Genomic DNA, 22354 nt, shown 5'->3' on the forward strand with positions numbered 1-22354 from the left:
TGAGGCCATCAAAGATGAAGTAGACAAATTATTAGCGGCGGGCTTTATCATGCCTTGTACTTACCCTGAGTGGCTAGCAAATGTTGTAATGGTGAGGAAGTCGTCAGGGGCGTGGAGGATGTGTGTTGATTTTACCAATCTTAATAAAGCGTGCCCTAAAGATTGCTATCCCTTACCTCGAATAGATAGTTTAATTGACGCCACGGCAGGCTACACTATGCTAAGCCTGCTAGACGCCTTCTCAGGGTATCATCAGGTATTCATGGTCGAGGAAGATATGCCTAAATGCGCATTCATCACCATTCACGGCACATTCATGTATAAAATGATGCCGTTCGGTTTAAAGAACGCTGGCGTAACTTACACTAGGCTGGTGGACAAAGTGTTCCAAAATCAAAAAGGGCGAAACATCGAGGCTTAGTCGACGATGCTATTGTAAAAAGCAAGTCTGACAGCGAGCACTTAGCCGATTTGAGCGAGACATTTTGTTCACTAAGGAAATATAAAATGAAGCTTAACCCAAAGAAATGTAACTTCGGTGTCCGGGCCGGCAAGTTCCTCGGCGTGCTTATCAGCGCCAGGGGAATTGATGCCAATCCGGAGAAAGTCAAAGCAATACTAGACCTACCGGAGCCGAGAAATCGAAAAGAGGTTATGACGCTGACCGGAAGGATGGCGGCTCTCGCCCGCTTCATCTCTCGGTCGGCCGACAAGAGCACTCCGTTCTTTAAAGTGCTAAAGGGGAATAAAGACTTTAGCTGGGGGGAGGAACAGAGCACGGCTTTTGTGCAACCGAAAGCCCACCTTTCGACACCGCCGACCCGTCCGGCACCGACTGGGGAGACGCTATATCTATACTTAGCGAGTTACCTCGGCCACGGTCGGTGCCGTAATCGTCGGGGAAGAAAATAAGCAAGAATACCCAATTTACTTTATCAGCCATACACTGCTGGCCGCCGAAAGAAATTACCCACTAATCGAAAAGGCAGCCCTCGCCGTCGTCGTTGCCGCAAGGAAGCTGAAACCCTACTTCGACGCACATCCCGTGACGGTCTTAACCGACCAGCCATTGGAGAAAGCATTAGAAAAATTCGAAAAATCCGGCAGACTTATCAAATGGGCAGTGGAGCTCTCCGGCTTTGGCATTCAGTACAAGCCGAGGCCTTCGATAAAGGGGCAAGCGCTTGCAGACTTCCTGGCTGAGTGCACATATCAAGAAGAATCACATCCCGGCGTGTGGGAAGTGTATACCGACGGGTCCTCCACGGCGAACAGCTCAGGAGCCGGCATCCTTATCATCAGCCCTAACGGAGACGAGTTTGAGTACGCCTTGAAGTTTACCTTCTCGGCCTCAAATAACGAATCCGAATATGAGGCGGTGATAACTGGAGTCGAGTTAGCTAGAGCTGCCGGGGCGGAGCATATTGTGTTGAAAACAGACTCGCTCTTAGTGACTAATCAAATCCGAGGAGAGTATGAGACTCGAGACGATGGGATGGTAAGGTACCTGGAGAGGGTAAAAGCTGACACCTCAAAATTGAAATCTTTCCAAATACAGTGCATCCCCAGGTCTGAGAACAACCGAGCCGACGCTCTCTCAAAACTCGCCAGTTCAAGCATCAAAAATGTCAGTCGAACCGTCTTTGGTGGATATCGGGAATGCTAAAAGCATCACCGAGACCGTTGGCATGGTGGGCGACATCAGCCGAGACGACGTGGATGACTCCGATAATGAAATACAAGCTGACAAAAGAGTTGCCGGAGGACCGCAGTCTGTCTCAGAAGATAAGAAGGATCGCTGCAAGGTACTTAGTGTTCGAAGGAGAATTGTACAGAAGGTCCGTAATAAGACCACTCTTGAAATGTGTCGGCCCAGCCGACGAAGAGCTTATACTGACAGAGATTCACGAAGGCATCTGCGGACATCACATGGGGGCGAGAACGCTAGCCCACAAAGCTCTCCGAGCCGGCTACTTCTGGCCTACCATGCTGAAATATTCCAGGGCAAAAACCAAGAAGTGCAAGAATTGTCAGATGCATGCTCCGGTAATACATGCACCTTCCCGAGACCTGCAACCAGTACTTAGTCCCCTACCATTTGCACAGTGGGGGATGGATTTATTAGGACCATTTCCGACGGGCTCCGGAGGAAGGAAGTACCTGATTGTCGCCGTTGACTACTTCACCAAATGGGTCGAGGCTGTCGCGGTACCTGCCAAGACCACGGTGGCCGTAAGAAATGTGATTTGGGAGAACATCATAACTCGTTTTGGGTTACCCCAAGTCATTGTATTTGACCACGGCCGAGAGTTTTGGAGCGACATGGTGATGAATTGGTTGGAAGAGCTCGGTATCAAATTTGCATACTCCTCCGTCCGCCACCCTCGGAGCAACGGGCGGCGGAGGCACCAATAAAACAATGCGAACGGGTTGAAGAAGAAGGTTGAAGATCTAAAGGGAAGATGGGCTGATGAACTACCTGGCGTCCTGTGGTCCCTTCGAACCACGGAGAAAGAAGCAATAGGGCAGATCCATTCCACCTAGTCTATGGGTCTGAGGCCGTCCTGCCAATTGAAGCAGTGGTGCCGACATTCAGAATGCAAACCTTTAACCCAGTCGAAAATGAAGAAGGCCTGAGAGCCTCCCTAGACCTGGTCGAAGAAAGTCAAGATACGGCACGACTCAACTTGGCAGTATATCAAAACCGAATGAGAAGAGCATACAACCGTAGGGTACACAAAAGGGACTTGAGAGTAGGAGATCTAGTCCTGAGAAAGTCGGCCGCAACCAACAAAGGAAACATCCATGGTAAGATGACGGCCAACTGGGAGGGACCCTACAGGGTGGTTGAAGAAATGAGGCCGGGGACATACCGGCTGACAGACATGGAGGGTGTGCCTCTAATGAGCCACTGGAACATAGACAACCTTAGGAAATATTTCGTATAGCGGCGGACGTGTCCGAGACCGTTGTGGGCACCCCAACGCGTGATTATATCTTATGAAGAGTGATCCAAGTTTTCCATCGAAATGCTTGTCCCCTCCGTAGTCGTACCAAAGTAGACGCCACGGCCAAAGCCGGGCAGTCACTACAAATGCAGTTGATACTCGCGAAAGCGACCAACATGCTTAAGAACGTATAAGTACAGTTGAGAAACGCAAATCTGACTGCCTCGGCCAATCCGGGAGTGGCAGAGGAAGCGATCAATATGTCTATAGATACGAATGTAGTCGAGCCGTAACCTCGATTGCCTCGGCCAAAGCCGGGAGTGACGGGGAAACGACCGATATGCTAACATGTTTACAACAGCAGTTGGGAAGCGCAAATATGACCGCCTCGGCTAGACCGAGAGTGGAGGAGGAAGCGACCGACATGCCAACATGTTGCTGAGCAAATTGGGAAACGTGAATCTTGCTACCTCGGCCTGTTCAGGTGCAGCAAAGGGCACGACCAATATGCTAAAAACGTTTAAGTACAGTTGAGATACGCAATCTAATTGCCTCGGCCAAGCCGAAGGTAAAACGAAAAAGCGCTCAATATGTTTAAAAACGTAAGAAGACAACTGAATGGAGGATGAGATCAAAGCCTTGGCCAAGTCGAAGGCAAATAAACAAACTTCATTAAAAATGTTTACAAGTGAGACAAAATAAAGTCGACGGCCGTCCCCATAGGGGTAGCCTAAACTCAACCTACCAAAGTTTAACAAAAAAGAGAAGGAACAACAAAAATTACAACATTCAGACATGAAGCGCCAAAAGGATGGCAGGGAGGAAAGACTCAAAAGTTGGCCCCCGAACAGCTGAAACTGTCCGAAAGGCCAGGTGAGTCTGGTGACGATCGCCCGTCTCCCTATGCTTGTCGCCGCTCGCCACCGGCAGCAGCAGCAGCATCACCGTCGGTGGGCGGCCCAGAGGACGACTTGGCAGCTTCGCGTGCCCTTGCCCTCTCAGCCTCCTCTCTAGCCTCCTTCACCTTAGCATCATGGGCCGCCTTCTTGGCGCTTCTTCCCGCCTTCGCCGCCTTCGCCTCTGCCGCGGCCTTGGCCTCCTCAGCAGTCGCCTTCTCATCCAGAAGTTTGTCAAAATCTTGCCACGGAAAAGTGCCTTCAGGAAGGAGGGCCTTAATCGCATCCCTTGTAGCATCGTCAGCTTGGTCCCGGTACCGGGCACACATTTCAGGGATGATGACGGTTTTCAGCATCTCAATATCCTTCTCCCTCTGAGCAAGGATAGCCTTTGTGCCCTTATGTTCCTTCTCCTCGGCCAAATGCAGAGCCTTCCATCTTTCCCTCTGCTCAACCATGGCCTTATAACCACCCTCAAGCTTGTTTCTCTCCTCCCGTAGCTTAGCGGCATCAGCCAACGCAGACTCAACCTTAGCTCTCTCGGCCAGGACCACCTTCTCAGCGTCCTCCTTAAGCTTTCGCTCAGCGAGGAAGTCCTTCATGGTGGCCAGGAAGTCCTGCTTTGTCTTCTCGGCCTCCTCCCTAGAAGCGGCAAGCTCAAGCCTAAGCCGTTCGAGCGTAGGGGAAGTTTGAGCCACGAGCGTTTCTTGCTCGATAAGATGAGTGCCGGCAACTTCAGCCCACTTCACCAGCCTTTTGGCCAACCTTATGCCGTCCGCCCTGAGCTGAACGAAGGAAGCCTTCTCGGACGAGGAGTCGGCGGCGACATTTTTGTCGCCCGTCCGCACAGTCGCTTCTCCAATTGTCGTTCGGTGAGAACAACAACCGGGCGACACGATCTATAAAAACCGGACAAAGCGTCCATGTCAACATTCATCGACATATCGAAAGCTTTGTCATCGGGAATGCATAAGGAACCCGCTAAATCCGAGCCATGGGTTAGATCCGTACCGATCCTGGCCTTCTTGGATTGAGGGCCGGGTGACCCCTTCTCTTTCCCCGCCTCGTAAAGCAGCAGCAGCGAGCAGAGCGTTTCTTTCCTCTTATTTGAAGGAGGAGGACCCTCCAGAACGGTGAGGTCCTCGTCAACATTGACGACCTCCTTATCTTTTTGGACTATGGGGATTGGAGATCGAGTTGGAGTTGACGTCGTAGCGGCCGAAGGCGTTGCTTTTGGTCTCCGGCGCGGCACGTTACCGCCAATCTCGCTGAGTCGCCCCACGTCCATTGCTTTCAACGCCCGCTCCATGAGTTCGTGCGGGGCACGCTTGCGATCACGCGGCGCGGCCTTAGGGTGCAGCTCAACAACTCTCTGTCCCGGTCAAGTCCCAACTTGTTTAGGATGGAGACAGAGAGATCCCGGCCGAATCGATCCGCAAAAAAAAAAAAACAAAGCGAAGTTAAGCAAAAGAAGTAAACCGAGGCTCAAATACAGAAGCATAAAAGCAAAGGAGGGCCTCATACCGACCCCACTCACCCGGGCCGAGGGCGGTATGAGGCCGACGTGACAAAGCGGCTCGTCTTGAAGGACGATCTGCGTCGGGGGCATCCATCCCTTCGGCGTGCCATCCTTCTCAGCCTCGAACATGCTCATTGCCCGCACTTCTTCGTCCTTAAGATAGACATTCTTGGCGTCCATCTTAATCTTGTTACGGGAGACATATCTTTCATGCTCCCCCGACTCTCACAATAAGCAAATTGACGCGGCGGCGGAAGGACCAAGGGCAAATGGATAGTCCTCCGGAACCTAAACGACATATACCCACCGCCCCTTCCGGTCTTTGCAGGATGTCGGCTTGAGACGGTCACGTAACCCGGCTCGGTCGCACGCCGTACCACCACCCATGACGCCTTGGGTAGACAACCGAAGATGGTGGAGCCGGCGGAAAAGGTTCACCGTTGGGGCCACCCCCTTAAAGAGACAAAACCATACGAAGCCAATAATCGTCCTAATGGCCAACGGGTGCAGTTGTGCCACGGCGACATTCATGGCTTTGATTATGGCCGAGACGCGTTCATGAAGAGGAAAACGGAGCCCATACTCCAGATGCCTAATATACACGCCTATACAGCCTTCGGGAGGGCAACGGACTGCCTGATCACCCTCAGGGACAATAATTCTATACCCCCTGCCGAAGTTGTAGTGGTCTTCAAAAAGTTCAGGCCCGGAGACAGAAGCGAACTTGTTCGTCCAAATGCGATCAGGTTTAATCGAGCAGGCTTCGCCGTGCCACAAGTAATGCGGCCTCTCTGAATCAGATTGGGTCTTTTCATCATCATCATCATCAAAGTCCTCGAGATATTTCTCGTCGATTTCAGGAGAAGACGACTTGCGACCCCCGAACCCTACCGGGGTGGCAACCAGTGGCTCCTGTTCATCGGGACACGACGGTTCGCCCCCCGGGGTTGAGGTACTAGGCGGAGCATCAGCAGCAGACATGGTGGCAACAAATACTTAACAAATAAAAGTTGGGGAAGAATTTGTTTGTTTACCTTGAAAGAAAGTGTTACGCCGAGTAACGCTTCGAAAATTAGAGAGAGAAAACTCTTCGAAAACTAGAGAGAGGAAATTTTTTAAGAAAAAGAAGTTTGCACATCAAAATGAGGGGCATACTGCTCTATTTATAGAGTAAAGCCCATTCAGTGGACCAATCAGAGCAAAGCCCATGAAGCGTCCACCAATCAACACCAGGCCACGTGTCAAGCATGCAGCCACAGAATGTCAATCGACATACAGTGACCCATCTTCTTCGACACGCTTCTTGGTATCTACTTGCCAACGGCCAGCTGATCAACCAAGCTTAGCAGCACCGGCCGGGGGCAATCAAAAGCACACGGCATTCCCAACCTTGGTCTCGGCCAGCGCCATTTTCTTTTCCACATTCGATGTCCATTACACAACCATGTGGAGGGGGGATATGGTACGGCCTGAACAGGACCAAGCCGAGGAAGAAGTTCGACATGCGCAGAATACGCTCACCACGCATCGAAGGTCCATACCACGGCATAGACTACGCTGGGGGCAAATTGATGGGGCATATTCTGCACCCGCTGACCAAGTCAACATATTGACCAAGGTCAAGGCTAAAAGACAACAAGTCAAAAGAAAAGTGACCTAACCGACGAAGCCTGTCGGCCTGTCACTTGGGTCTCGGTTCGGCAACTAGCCGGCCGAGAGGCATATCCGTATACTCACATCCGGTCCCCTCGGCATGGAGTCAACCAGGCCTGCCGGCCTGTCATGGGTCCCTCGGCCGAGGGTAAGACAGTCTTTCCACCTGCTATGCCACTTGGCCACTTGGCCACTACGTGACAAAAGGTGAAAGTCTATAAATACTCCACATCTCTCATTGAGAAACTAACTGGAAATCTGGTATAAACTCCCTTATCTCTCTACAATATACTTTGCCAAGTTAACATACAAACTTATCTCTCTAAGTTTACTGACTTGAGCGTCGGAGTGAGTACGTTCGGCCCCAAGTCGAGCCCTCAGTTTGTTCATCTTGACAGGAAAGAGTGAAAGGAAGAGACGAGCAACGACATCATTCTACAAGCTTAAGTGGTCACAATCCTGCTCCGGAATTACACCCGGAACACCACAAAATGTTGATCAAAATATGGTAGATCATAATGAGGAAGAGGTTCACCATGAGGATGAACAAGTTCCATTAAGAAGATCTATTCGTGAAAGGAGATCGGCTATTCCTAATGACTATGAAGTATATCTACAAGAATTGGATTATAATATTGGAGCTGATAATGATCCTATGTCGTTTTCACAAGCCCTAAGTTCTACAGATTCAAACTTATGATTGAATGCTATGAAAGATGAGATGAATTCTATGGCATCTATTGAAGTTTGGGATCTCGTTGTATTGCCTGGTGGTGTAAAACCTATTGGGTGCAAGTGGGTCTATAAGACTAAAAGAGATTCACTTGGAAACATCAAGAGATATAAGGCAAGACTCGTTGCTAAAGGATTCACTCAGAGGGAAGGAATTGACTACACAGAGACTTTTTCTCTTGTATCAAAGAAAGATTCTTTTCGAATTATCATGGCGTTAGTAGCTCATTTTGATTACGAGTTACATCAGATGGATGTGAAAATAGCATTTCTCAATGGTGATTTAGAGGAAGAGGTTTATATGAAACAATATGAAGGATTCTTCTCTAAAGATGGTGAGCATTTGGTTTGTAAGCTAAATAAATCCATATACGGTTTAAAACAAGCTTCCCGCCAATGGTATAAGAAATTCCATGAAATTATTTCTTCATTCGGTTTCGAAGAAAATATAATGGATCAATGTATATATCTTAAGGTCAGTGGGAGTAAAGTTTGTTTTTTAGTGTTGTATGTGGATGCTATTTTGCTAGCAACCAATGATAAAGGGTTGCTACATGAGGTGAAACAATTCCTTTCAAGTAATTTTGATATGAAGGATATGGGTGAGACATCTTATGTCATTGGCATTAAGATCCATAGAGATAGATCTCGAGGCATTTTGGGGTTGTCTCAAGAGGCCTATATCAATAAAGTACTTGAAAGATTCAAGATGAAAGATTGTTCACCAAGTGTAGTACCAATTGTGAAAGGTGACCGGTTCTGCTTGGACCAGTGCCCCAGGAATGACATTGAAAGACAACAAATGAAGAATATTCCATATGCTTCAACTGTTGGTAGCATTATGTATGCTTAGGTCTGTACCAGACCCGACATTGCATATGCGGTTGGAGTGTTAGGAAGATATCAGAGTAATCCAGGTCTTGATCACTGGAAGGCTGCAAAGAAAGTATTGAGATACCTTCAAGGTACTAAGGATTACATGCTTATGTTTAGACGGACTAAGAATCTTGAAGTAGTAGGTTACTCCGACTCTGACTATGCAGGCTGCATAGATTCACGTAAATCCACATCAGGATATGTTTTTATGCTAGCTGATGGAGCTGTGTCATGGAGGAGTGTGAAGCAAACCTTGACGGCTACTTCTACTATGGAGGCTGAGTTCGTATCTTGTTTTGAGGCTACCTCGCATGGTGTTTGGTTGAAAAGTTTCATATCTGGGTTTAGAGTTGTTGACTCTATTTGTAGGCCGCTAAGAATGTATTGTGATAATTCAGCTGCTGTGTTTATGGCTAAGAATAATAAAAGTGGAAGTCGAAGTAAACACATCGACATAAAGTATCTAGCCATAAAGGAGCGTGTTCAGGAAAAGAAAGTGATCATTGAACACATTAGCACAGAGTTGATGATTGCAGATCCCTTGACTAAAGGCATGCCAATTAAGATTTTCAAGGATCATATAGTGAGAATGGGACTTAGTTCCATTATGTAGTACATTCATTAAGTTTTTGTAAGAAACTTTTATTAAATTGGATATTTTCTCTTTTGGATTTATATGCGCATATTTATAAAGTAATGTTGAGAAATATTATTTTGTTTGAACCTCGAGTAAACATGGGGTTTACTCATTAAGTTAAATGTGTGTTGTGTGAGTGACTTGATATATTGTGATACATGGAAGATTAATTCTTGCTCTAAGAGAATTCATCGCCATGATCCATATGTTGTGTCTCTTGTTAAATGGACCAAGTGGGAGAATGTAAGATATTTCCATAAATCAAATAAGTATTATATTAATACACCATCTAAATTGTGAGACTGAGGGTTTGGAAACCAAGTCAGATTTAGGGTTATTCATTAAGACGGATCAAATATTTCAAGCAATGGCTGGAGGTAAGTAATCGATCTCTTTTATCGCTTCCGCATTCAGTTGATACATGTTCATTATGAGATTAGAACGTGTTATTTTAGACTATAAAAACTTACAGTTGGTATGGCGGGATCTCGTGAGTTTGGTTCTTATGGTGAGTTTGTGATCACAAATCTAGACCACTAGATAAATAGAAATACACGGCTTAGATTGAATCTAATAAACAATGCAACGTCAGCACAAATTTTCGTTTGCAAATGTGTGTGGTTTGCAATACTTGGAAGCTATTAAATGGAAGCAAAAAGAGTCGAAATTTGAGACCACTCGTACCATTTATTTGTCATTTGTGCCAGATTGAGAGATAGGGGAATGTCTTGGTTGTCATTTGTTGGCTTTGTTGCTAAATATCCTTTCACGGTATTTGCCCTCTCACCCTTATAGCATCAGCATTGCAGAAAACTACTTCTTGTTCACTGTTATAACATCATTCTTTCAAGTTTGTGATACCAGTAACAGTATTTGATACTCCGTAAATTAGAGCACCTTAAGTGCTGCCTTGAAACATAGAGGAACACCGCCATATACTGAGATTTGCAGTAAGACAGTTGAACTTTTCTCAAACGCCATCAACGATAATGGCAGAATAGAAGGCTTAGTATGTTTTAATGGAACATAATTGTCAAATTATACAAACTTTAAATCGTGATCAGTCACGTAATCTTGGTTCGTTATATAAGATTCACCGCAATGGTTCAGGACTCTGGCAACAATAATGCTAGCCATTATACAAAACTGTAATTTTAAATCTAATAAAGAAACCAAATTTTTCTGTATTTGGAAGAAAATGAAATATATCAACGATTCAACGTAACTCCTCGAAAGAAAGAAAATATTCGGAATTGAATAATTAGGATTTACAACTGTAAACAAGAATGTTGATAACAAAAATATGACAAAAGACTTCCTAAAATGAGTGAATAATAATGAATGGGGTAACAAATAAGACTAAATAAGAGCTCAAATATGAGTCAAAAGTCGTTAAAATAATGTGTTATCAATTGGCCAAGCAACCTCTATCCAGCTTGCTGATGACTAGATTGACCATATGTTATTCCATTGTTACTCTAATATTACCGTTATTTACTTATTCCATTGTTATTCTTGTGTTCCTCCTGTGTTACTCTTGTAGTACTCCACGTATTATTCTATTGTTAGTCTGATGTTGCCGTTATTCCATTGTTATTCTTGTGTTAGTGCTATGTTACTCTTGTGTTGTTATTTTTGTGTTACTCTTCTATTACTCTTGTGTTACTCTTGTAGTACTCCATGTGTTATTCTATTGTTACTCAAATACCGTTATTCCATTGTTACTCTTGTGTTATTTTTGTGTTACTCTTGTATTACTCTTGTAGTACTCCACATGTTATTCTATTGTTATTCTAATATTATCGTTATCCGGTCGTTACCGTTATTCCATTGTAACTCTTGTGTTATTCTTGTATTATTCTTGTGTTACACTTGTAGTACTCTTAAGTGATATTTTATTGTTATTATTACCCTGAATATTATTAAATATAGAAGGGCACTCAAAATAAAATATCAGACCAGACAACTATACTTGGTAATTGAACATACAAAGTAGTACTTGATAATAGAGCAGAAATATACACAAATCCGCAATAACTCAACGGGAATACAAACATACTTGGCATGACGCCATGACCTGAACTGACCTAACTACTATTACTACTACCTGCTTCCCATTTATTATTAGAGAACTAACTACAGGTACTTGAATGGATATTGCAGAAGTGACCTTCAAAATCCCAGCGGCTCACCTGAAAGTTCAAGAGAACGCAACACCGTCAGGAAAGACAAAGCCCAAACAATATTGGGGAAAAAGACAGCCAAGTATCTAAATAGCATGGTCAATTTCCTGAAATAATACAACACGAAATTGAATTTTTCTCATGGATCTTATAGATTTCTACTCATTGTTATTCACGGTTTTTGTCCATTTTATCTGGTGCAACAGTTGATAAAAATTTGTGATAGAGTTCACCTTTATTGAGTGAACACCGATCAAACATAATAAGTTTAATGTCTTGAGTCAATCAAGCTGAGACAGAAAACAAATGGATGAGACAGAAAACAAGCACCGTTCAAAAATAGTGTACATCAATGAAAGAATTAATTAAGAGGGAGACATGTGATATTACTTCTTCAATCATAACAATTATAACTCAAAAGGATGTAGAAATCAAATAAATAGAAAAAAAAGTAATCAATTGCTACAATTTGGGGAAAAAAATGGCAGAAGTTCCTTAATCATACCGCAAGCCATATCCTAATAACAAATCGAGCTAGAGTTCAAACCTTCGAAATTGTCTTCGGAAAATGAATTTGGTTAACCCACATGTGTGTGAGTGTCCCACGAGAAAGAGAGAAAGAGAGATTGTACAACTTTATAACCAAGGGGTTACTCCTCCTATTACCAATTGGTTTTAGGATGAAACCTCCCTTATGTTGTTAAGTGGTTCGTCTCTCCTCCATTCGGATAAGGCCCAAGCTCATTTGCATGATTTAACAAATTGTCTAGGGTTTCAACAATTAGGTGCAACTGCCGAAAATTCAACGAATATCACGAAACGCCTTTCCTAATCGCCAAATCAATCAATTGATCGGGCATTATACCACACTCGTTGACAACTGAAGCAATTATATGCAAATACAAACATGATAAAACTTGAAATTCACAAAGTTATGCTCCAATTTACTATAATACGCCATAAATAATAAGAATAATTGAAATAATTAGAAGGTGAATATTACATTTCATGGCGTCGAAGTGGAATCAGGAAATTGGAAATGGAGTAGTTTGTTTTGTTTTTTGATTGAATCTTAGCTGTCTATTTTGGTTTATTCAATAGTCTAGATTTGTGAGCACAAACAATTTACAGGATCCCAACTCTATATATACATACTAGCTTAATACCCGATATAATTTCATTTGATATTCTCATAGCATAATATTCGAATAGTTTACATAGATAACCTCCTACGAATCAATTGACTCCACCCAAAAAAAATATAATGAACAAATCAATTAAAAATAATATTAGAATGTCAACAAAATACGTGAGATAACTTGTAGTCTTGTGCGCGAGTTTTAATAAGGAATACTCATGAATTCAAATTCAAACTAATTGATATCATAAACTAATTGTCGAAATATACTTTCATAGAATAATCCTATAAATTGTCTACCAACTATTTTCTTACATCAGTTTAGATTAGTTAACGGTGCTCTCTGAATACTCATGATGATTTAAATTGGTTAATATCCATCAATACAAATTGATCATTTTTCACGGATCCTCTTCCATCATCATCAAATACATAGGGTTGGACTTTGTCAAGTTATGAGCAACTTGATGATTAGCAGTTGACCCACATGAGATAAATACCCAAAAAAAAAGAATACCGACTAATGACAATAACGCACTCTAAGATGGCCTTATGACTTATGAGTGATTTTATGCCTGTGATAAACAAATCTCCCATTCTTTTATTACTTTCTTGCGAGTTATCACCATGCCCAGTCCAATGCCCCTTGATTTGAATAAAGGAGCATCATATCAGGGGCTTCCATAATGTCTCTTGTGAGTTGTGACCAACGCTTGAATAAAGAGGCATCATAGTTGAATTTAGTCTTACTACCAAGATGGACTAACCAAGTAGCAAATCCATGTATTTTTTACACCCTTAGTCCCTCCTGAGACAATTGATCATATATAATAATATAATGCTCCGTATCAATAAGGGAAAAAGAATCTTGTCAAAATTTAAAACAAAGAATGTGTAGTAACTAAAATTGTACTTATTTTGTTCCGATTGTTTGTTTGCTCTCTTTGTTTTTTTGTGAGGGGTAATTTAATCAAAGGCAAAACAAATGATTGAGACGTAAGGAATATATAAGAAATAGAATTTAATCTCAATCCAAATGACTATTAGTTAAAAACAAAAGTAGAGTAAATGGGCTCTATCATTAGCCGAGTCAAAGAGTATAAATCCATCTTCAAAAGCACAAATGTTGTCAAGTCATATGGTAACGCACAAGGAGAGGTGCTAAGAGAATATTTTCGGAAGTCCTAAACCATGTAGCCTAGTTACACATTAATTTACTTCCATGGGTGAAATGAAATGAAAGGTAAAGCAGACAATAGATCTTCATACATATCAATTTAGAAGTACAAAGTAATCAACTAAGAAAATGTAGATCAAGAGAACTGATTAAATTTGATGCTTTTTAAATTCAGTAAACTTCTATTAAATCAACCCATTAGCCATAGCATCTCATACATGCATTAGACACTCAAATACAATAGCTCTAACAGATATTAGTATAAAGTATATAAAAGTAGAGGAATTTCATTTGTTAGATTTGAGAAATCATTATAACAGTAAAGTAAATTTCTCAAGTAGCATGCGTGGTCTCTTAAGTGAGTTACTAATCATTCAGTTTACCACAACCATGTGTCCTCGAAACTGGTCACTTCAGTCACTAACTACATACGTAAGCAAGTTTCACTAAAAACTTACTCCCTTTGTCGCAATCATTTGTTTGTTTTTTTATTCTTTGTGATAAATATTTTGATCAACGACAAACAAATGATTGTGACGGAGGGAGTATAGATAAAAAAAAACGACCAAATAAACATGAGAAACAATTACTCATATAAAGTATGAACCATTGATATGTTTTGGAGTAGCAAGGATTGATTCATATAAAGTATGAACCATTGATATGTTTTGACTGTTGGAGTATTGTTTTGGAAACAGATTCAACTCCAAATTTGTAAAATTAAACTGATAAGATACAATATTTCTCTAAATTTGAATGAAAAGGTTACCAAGATATGTGAAAAAATATTTGTATTTGAAATATTTTACAGGAATATAGGAGAAAGAGATGAATTTGCAATTAAAAGAAATGAATTGGAGAACGATTATAGAGCACGAAGAAGGGAAGTACAATGATGACTATATATATTTAAAAACAGAAGAAAATGTATGTGTTTAAGCATTTATGGTTTTGGGTGATTGGGGAAGAAAAAAATCGAATAGAAAGAGAACTTAATTAAATTTTTAAACATGTCATCATTGAAATGAAAAAAGAGGGCGAATATTAGCCATAAAATTAAACACTGAACTTACATACTCCATCGTCAATTCGTCATCATACTGTCTTATTCATCGTAAATGTTCCCCCGGTTGCATTGTTTAACAATATTTTAGTAATTGAAGCCTTCATTAGCCAAATCAATATAATAATAACATACATACATAAACATCAAGAAATCACTCCATTGAAACTAAATTATTCAGAAAATAGGTAAAAATAAAACAATACCAAGTAAATGATCAATAAACTTAGAACTCTACCTTTGCTTATTAAATTCGTCCTAAGCTTGATGTCTGTTGGGGATAAAAATATCACTTTTTATCCATGATGACGTGGCACCTATTCATTGGTGGAAGAAAAAGCAAGTGGATTGATGAGTTGGAGCAATGGGGACCATTGGATTAAAAGATAAACAAACACATTTGTGTTTGTTACCTCACGCACAAAAGAATGGAAAAGTCAACCAACCACCTCCTATTATCAAGCAACTACCCCCTACTTTACAGGAGCAGACGCAGGAATCCAGGAGCAGAGGCAAGAAAACATTGTGGACTCAACCCTAGCAAGACAACAACTATATAAAGGGAAGCAAGTCACAATTAGAGGATCATCTCATTCCACACATCGACACTTCTACAACAACACCCCTATCAATTACTAAGCAATATTCACTAGAAAAACACACTTGTATTTCTTTATTTCCGTCTCGATTATAGTGCCAAATTGGTGGGATTCCGACTCCCCCCGCGGTTGTTCCCACATCGGATTTTCCGCGTCACCAAAATCCTCGTGTCATCTCTAGTTTCGTTGCATTTTAACTCGTCTTTATCGTCGCATTTTGTTTCGTTCATAGGCCATAGATCGATCGCTTTAACCCACAAATTAAATCAATAACTCGGTAAATTTTTACCAAAACAGTTTGGCGCCCACCGTGGGGCATATTGATCATTTTCTATAGCCAAATCTTGCAAGACTGAACCAGCCGTCACCATGTACGGAACCAGCCAGAGTCCTTCCAGCAGCCAGAGTATGTCAGCCATGTCCTCCGGAGCAAGACTCTCCCCAACATCTGCAGGATCAGTAAGCGCTGCTCCAGCATCCAGCCAGATGGTTCCCATCAGCATGTCGCCCAGAACCATGCCTCTGCCTCTACCTCTACCTCTTAAACCGCCGCAGATAACCAAGGCAGCAGGCGCGCCCATCCAGCCCAGAGTATGTCAGCCATGTCCTCCGGAGCAAGACTCTCCCCTACATCTGCAGGATCAGTAAGCGCTGCTCCAGCATCCAGCCAGATGGTTCCCATCAGCATGTCGCCCAGAACCATGCCTCTGCCTCTACCTCTACCTCTTAAACCGCCGCAGATACCCAAGGCAGCAGGCGCGCCCATCCAGCCCAGATCTAGCAGGGAAAGCAGCCCCAGCAGAGGTGAAGCTGCGTCCAGGGCCCCGATCCAGAAGGGATCAGGCGTAGAAGTTCTCAGAAGCAGAGGACCTCCAATACTTGATCCAATGCAGGTGATGATTCAGGGGATGGATACTCTGCGCCAGGCCGTTGAGGATCTGAGGAAGGACAACCAGAACCTGATCGCTCAGATCGTAGCAGCAGTCCAGCCCAAACCAGCATCAACTCCCGAGGCTCTGAATCTGACCAGCGGTGGAGGATCAAATCGACCAATTCCATCAGAACTAGTCACCAGGCTAGATCTTGCAGGAGTAGCACCTAGTGAACCCATTGAGCCCAGAGGATTGGGATGCTTGTCATTTGACAATCCACCCACCCTACAGCAGACACCATGTAATGCCTTGTTTAATACTCCGTCAGGATCTGACTTTCCACCCTTTTCAGGTACTCCCGCACGCCAGACATCCGGATAGCAATCTGGACCTGTCATCAACACAGCAGTTCCATCATACAGCCAGTTCATCAGTGGAGCCTGTATCGGAGGTCTGCAGCAGACACCAGGATAGCAGCCAGGATCTATAATCAGTGCAACACCAGTGACAAGTCACCCAGTGTCTGGCCAATTTTCTGGGGGGGCCTGGTTAGGAGCTACACCTGTTGGTTCCTTCCCGCCTGTTTCTAACCCTCTTGCAGGAGCAGGTAGTTCGCTGGAGCAGCAGTACCAGGAGCTAAGGGACCTGATGTATAGGATACCAGGCGTAGCACATCCATTAGAGAAAGCGACACGAGATAGCTATGCAGATTCACCTTTCGTGGACGACATAGCCCTCGTTGGCATTCCTAAAGGATGTGTACCACCAGCCATGACGCTTTACGACGGAACCACAGATCCACTTGATCACGTCAACCACTACAAGCAGAAAATAATGGCGATAAGCGCGACCGGGCCCTTGAAGGAAGCTTGTATGTGCAAAGGATTCAGATCAACCTTGTCTGGAGCAGCCCTGTAGTGGTTCGTCGGTCTGCCCAATAAAAGTATAGCCAACTTCGCCGACCTAGTTAATGCATTCAACCAGCAGTTCGCCAGCAGCAGAAAGCCAGAGAAGCAGACCAACGACCTCTATCGGATAGTGCAAGGGTTTGAGGAATCTACTCGTGATTACTTGAACAGGTTCAACAAGGAGAAGGTGGCAATTCCGAGGTGCGGTATAGCAACCTCTATACAAGCCTTCCGCCGAGGACTGCACCAGGATTCAGAGTTATACAAGGACCTGACCATGCATCCATGCACCACCTTTGAGGAAGTACAATCAAATGCAATTGCTGTCATAAGGCTGGAGGAAGACTCTGCACCCATAAGAGGCACTTATGATTCAGACCCAGTATCCAGGAAAGCCCCGGTGGAAAAGAGGAGCGAAATATCAGGACCCTACAGCAGAAGCGAGAATAAGGTGTCTGGAAGTACAGGAGGGAAGGACGACGCAGACCTACCCCCAAAGGAAGACTCAAAGATTTGAGTGGATAGAGGAGCACGAGAAAGCATTTAAGGAATTGAAACATTATCTCAGCACTCCACCACTTCTTTGAAGCCAGAGCGAGGAGAGCCACAATTCCTGTATCTGTCCTTCAGTCACAGAAGTAGCAGTAAGTGCAGTGCTAGTACAAGAGGGATTGCAGCATTCATTATATTACGTCAGTAAGTCTCTGCTTCCTGCAGAGACCCGGTACACATCGTTGGAAACATTCGTCCTTGCACTAGTTACAACATCTTATAAATTGCGTCCTTATTTTGAGTCTCATACAATTTTCGTGATAACTAACTATCCTCTTAAGACTATCATGAGAAAACCAGAATTGTCAGGAAGGATGGCTAAGTGGTCCGTGCACCTGAGCGGTTATGACTTGAAATTTGAACCTCGTACATCAATAAAGTCTCAGGCTCTGGCAGACTTTGTATCTGACTTCTGTCCGGCTCTCCAGAACCAGGCAGAACAAGACATTCTGAATCTGGAAGAAGAGAAAGGAGAAAAAGTATGGGAACTGCATGTGGACGGAGCCTCCAACGCAAGAGGAGCAGGAGTAGGACTGGTTCTCAAATCACCCCAGGCAGATCTCATAGTCCAGGCGGTACGATATGAATTCAAGGCCACAAACAACGAAGCAGAATACGAGGCCTTGATCCTGGGTCTGAAGCTGGCTCTGGATCTGAAAATCAGACACCTCAAGGTTTGCAGTGATTCTAAACTTATAGTTAACCATGTAAATGACTCTTATGAAGCCAGGGACTCCAGGATGATGGCATACCTAGACGTAGCAAAGGAGTTGACCCTCAGATTTGCCACGTTCAACATCAAACAAATCCCCAGAGACCAGAACGCAGAAGCAGATGCGCTAGCCACCTTGGGGGCAACCTTCAAAGCAGGAGCCATCTCCACAATACCAATTGTCCACGTGCTGGAGCCAGCGATACTGAAACCTGAACAGGAAGCAAGAGTGTTGTGCAGCACCAGCAGTGAAGAAGAAACTCCAGACTGGATGAAATCGTACCAGGACTGGCTGCAGAATGACATCCTACCAGCAGATAAAAAGGAGGAAATCCCTCGCTGGAACATCATTGGCTTGAAAAAGTGTTTCACCTAAGCGACCATCACGGTCAACAACCGGTTACTCATCAGCCTACCAGATGCAACTCCGCCAGGTTCTAGATTTTGCCTTAAATATTCTTTGGCTCTGGAAATTTGATTGACCTCCAACATTTTCTCATATATGTTTTCTTGCACATCATTACCTTTCAACATTTTCTGGTTCTGAAAAATTTTCCTGCATACATTTCAACATTCTCTGGTTCTGAAAAATATCCCAGCATATATTTTTGACTTAAATATTTTCTGACTCTGAAGATTTTTACCAACATATATTATGGAATGCAAAGGCTCTTTCGTTTTAGGAACTTTATTTGCAAACATTCATCATGTTAACGCTTCAAGAATATGAATTATCTTTCACAAAATTAGTCTAAAAATTATGTGTATTTAAGACGCTCTTTCAAATAAATGGCTTATTGAATAAAGTGCAAACTAATCTGGTGGAACTTGCATTTACTACAGAAGGCGTGTGTCCGTGGCTAAGCACGTACAACCGGGACAACCAGTCTCCCGTGCTGCATTAGAACCCACGCAAGCCTGGCTTCTCTGAACGAGTGGGCGTACTAGACCCCTTAGCCAGCAATCAAACAACGATGGCCAAACATACAGCGTAAAACGTGCATGCACAAATCAAAGTACGCCAGAAACGGCAAGATACAAAGCAAACGATAGAACACTCGCGACACTCGCAACACACGCTCAAACGTGATCCTTCTCACGACACATTTGATAAACATTGCATTCACGACATATAAGTTTATAACGTGTCTACATTGGTTAGATCGCTAGATCATGCATTAGAAGGTCATCGCATACACCTAGGTTGCATTACTAACATTTCTCAGGTACCAGCTGCACATAAACTGCGTAAGCAAGTTTTGACAGAGGTTCTCAGCACCAGAAGCACCTATGCCGACCAGACGCAGAACAGTAGAGTCAGGAAGAGGCTGGACCTAGCATCCACCAGCTGGATCCATCATTCACCACCAACGGGGGATCCAGGTGCAGAGTTAGACCCAGAGACAGGAGACTCAGAAGCAGGGTTGGATTTAGAAGCACGGGATGCATAGAAGCAGAGTTAAAGCCACGAGGTGGAACATATCCAGGAATAAGAGGCTTCGTAGTAAGAGGAGTGACCTCAATGAGAGCTTGCTCCTTGGTTGAACTAGAGGCAGATCTCCCTTTTGCACGGATACCAGAAGAAGAGGCATGGACAGCTTTTTCTCTTCCCGGCTGGCTTGGAAGCATATTCAGCACGTTTCTTCTCCCTCAGAGCCAGAACCGCAGCAAGTGTAGCCTTGGGTTTGACAGAACCTAGGGGCAAAAGCTTGTTCAGAGGCATAAATTCCCATCAGCAATTATGGGTAGTTGGGGACATAAAGTTACGGTAGAAGAAGATTAATTGAGGGAAAGTTTAAAGTCGACAGCACTGCCAAATCCCGTCAGTTTTTAGCGCCTCGAAGAAGAAATTTCCGCCTAAAATATATTGAGACGGAAATTTGGGGGCAATTGTTGGGGATAAAAATATCACTTTTTATCCATGATGACGTGGCACCTACTCATTGGTGGAAGAAAAAGCAAGAGGATTGATGAGTTGGAGCAATGGGGACCATTGGATTAAAGATAAACAAACACATTTATGTTTGTTACCTCACGCACAAAAGAATGGAAAAGTCAACCAACCACATCCTATTATCAAGCAACTACCCCCTACTTTACAGGAGCAGACGCAGGAATCCAGGAGCAGAGGCAAGAAAACATTGTGGACTCAACCCTAGCAAGACAACAATTATATAAAGGGAAGCAAGTCACAATTAGAGGATCATCGACACTTCTACAACAACACCCCTATCAATTACTAAGCAATATTCACTAGAAAAACACCCTTGTATTTTTTTTATTTTTGTCTCGATTATAGTGCCAAATTGGTGGGATTCCGACTCCCCCCGCGGTTGTTCCCACATCGGGTTTTCCGTGTCACCAAAATCCTCGTGTCATCTCTAGTTTCGTTGCATTTTAACTCGTCTTTATCCTCGCATTTTATTTCGTTCATAGGCCATAGATCAATCGCTTTAACCCACAAATTAAATCAATAACTCGGTAAATTTTTACCAAAACAATGTCTTTCACTTGGATTGCGGAAAAATCAAGAGAATAGTCAGAGGAGCATATTAGTGGAAAATTAGACGAAGGCTAGTGTTAGGGTTTTAGATTAGGAAAGAATGCAAGAGGCAGCTAGAAGATCCTCTTAATTGGGTGGCTGCGTATTAAAGGATAAGTATATGCGAGATGAGAAAATTGTTGGGGCTGGTGTCCTCCACAGTTAGTGCAATGACATATAAATCTCTAAAAGGATTAAAGGGTATACTTTTGTATTATTATCAGTTGGTCCACGTTTATCAATAACGGTTGGCTTGCTAGATAAGTTTGACGTTATTGTCATACAGATGGCAGTGATCAACTGGTCCCTAAAAGTCACACCTATAGGATACGTTTGAGAGATGTGACGGTATGAAAATACAGTCATGTTGATGCCTTATATGACTAAGCAGTTAGTCGGAGTTATTGACTAATAATTAGTCAAACGCGATGTTGAGATAATTATTTAATACGGATTAAATAATACTGGCTAAGGTGAATTAAGCGGTTAATTCGTAAATTAAATATAAACGATTATGTTTAATTAATGTATATTGAATTAATTATACAATATTGTCATTGTCGGACAAGTATTAATATGTCGACTAATTCATGTTACTAGTCGATATTTTAATAACTGATAACGGATGACGATTTATAATTAAAAAAACCCGTCATATACATTTAGCAAAACGAGTCGGACCACGAGTTAAATAAGGAGAAAGTGGAAAGCCCACTCCCTCCCCTAAGCAACCTCACGGCCGAATGAACAAAAGGAGAGCTTCTCTCCTTTTGACCTGATCATTTTTCATTTTGCACAAAAAAATTAGGGTTTTGGAGGCACTCTCTCTGAAATCCTAGATCTCACATCAGAAAACTCACAAAAACTCTCTCAATATTGCAAGGCAATTAGAGAGTACTTTCTAGCACAAGGGGCATAGACTCAGACGATCTTGGGTGCAACGATTAGGAGGAAATCTACGTTGATTTCTGTTCTTAGGCCGTTTTATACAAAGGACCCGAGGTTGATTCTTATTCTTTTATCGTTTCTCTTGTTTTTTTTCGTTTGTGACAATTAATCACATGATAAATTGCGTTATAGTCCTTAATTTTAAGGGGTTTTATACGGATATTACTCTACAAGTGGTATCAGAGCGAGGCCACGTAAATTTTTCATCGTGATTTTCATAAAACGATTTGAATCGATATTGTTTTGCCTTGAAAACCGTGCCATGTTATACACGTCGCTTATTTTTTTTTTCGTGCATTGAAAACCGTGCCATACGGCTCTCGGCTGATCAGTCGATGTGTCTCGATCGATTGGTTTTGTTTTGTTTTATTATTGCATATTGTTATTATAATCGGTTTT

The 22354-nt window shown here is 43.0% G+C and overlaps 1 protein-coding gene and 1 long non-coding RNA gene across 4 annotated transcripts; one reads left to right on the forward strand and one right to left on the reverse strand.

Annotated features, from left to right (window-relative positions):
* Window positions 1-11207: 11207 nt before the first annotated feature.
* On the reverse strand, window positions 11208-12666 carry LOC141621796 (uncharacterized). Of its 3 annotated transcripts, none has more exons than XR_012532678.1 (3): window positions 11950-12630; window positions 11678-11734; window positions 11208-11453 (listed from the first exon to the last, which is right to left on the reverse strand). It is a non-coding gene; the product is annotated as an uncharacterized LOC141621796 (long non-coding RNA). The 3 variants fall into 3 exon arrangements; XR_012532679.1 differs by having other exon boundaries at window positions 11992-12629; XR_012532677.1 differs by having other exon boundaries at window positions 11208-11734; window positions 11950-12666.
* Window positions 12667-18040: 5374 nt separating this feature from the next.
* Window positions 18041-18841, forward strand: LOC141620073 (uncharacterized). The gene has a single exon (XM_074437039.1). It carries the CDS (start codon window positions 18041-18043, stop codon window positions 18839-18841), a length of 801 nt encoding a protein of 266 aa, XP_074293140.1.
* Window positions 18842-22354: the final 3513 nt, after the last annotated feature.

This window comes from Silene latifolia, chromosome X, assembly GCF_048544455.1.
Source record: "Silene latifolia isolate original U9 population chromosome X, ASM4854445v1, whole genome shotgun sequence".
NCBI lineage: Eukaryota > Viridiplantae > Streptophyta > Magnoliopsida > Caryophyllales > Caryophyllaceae > Silene > Silene latifolia.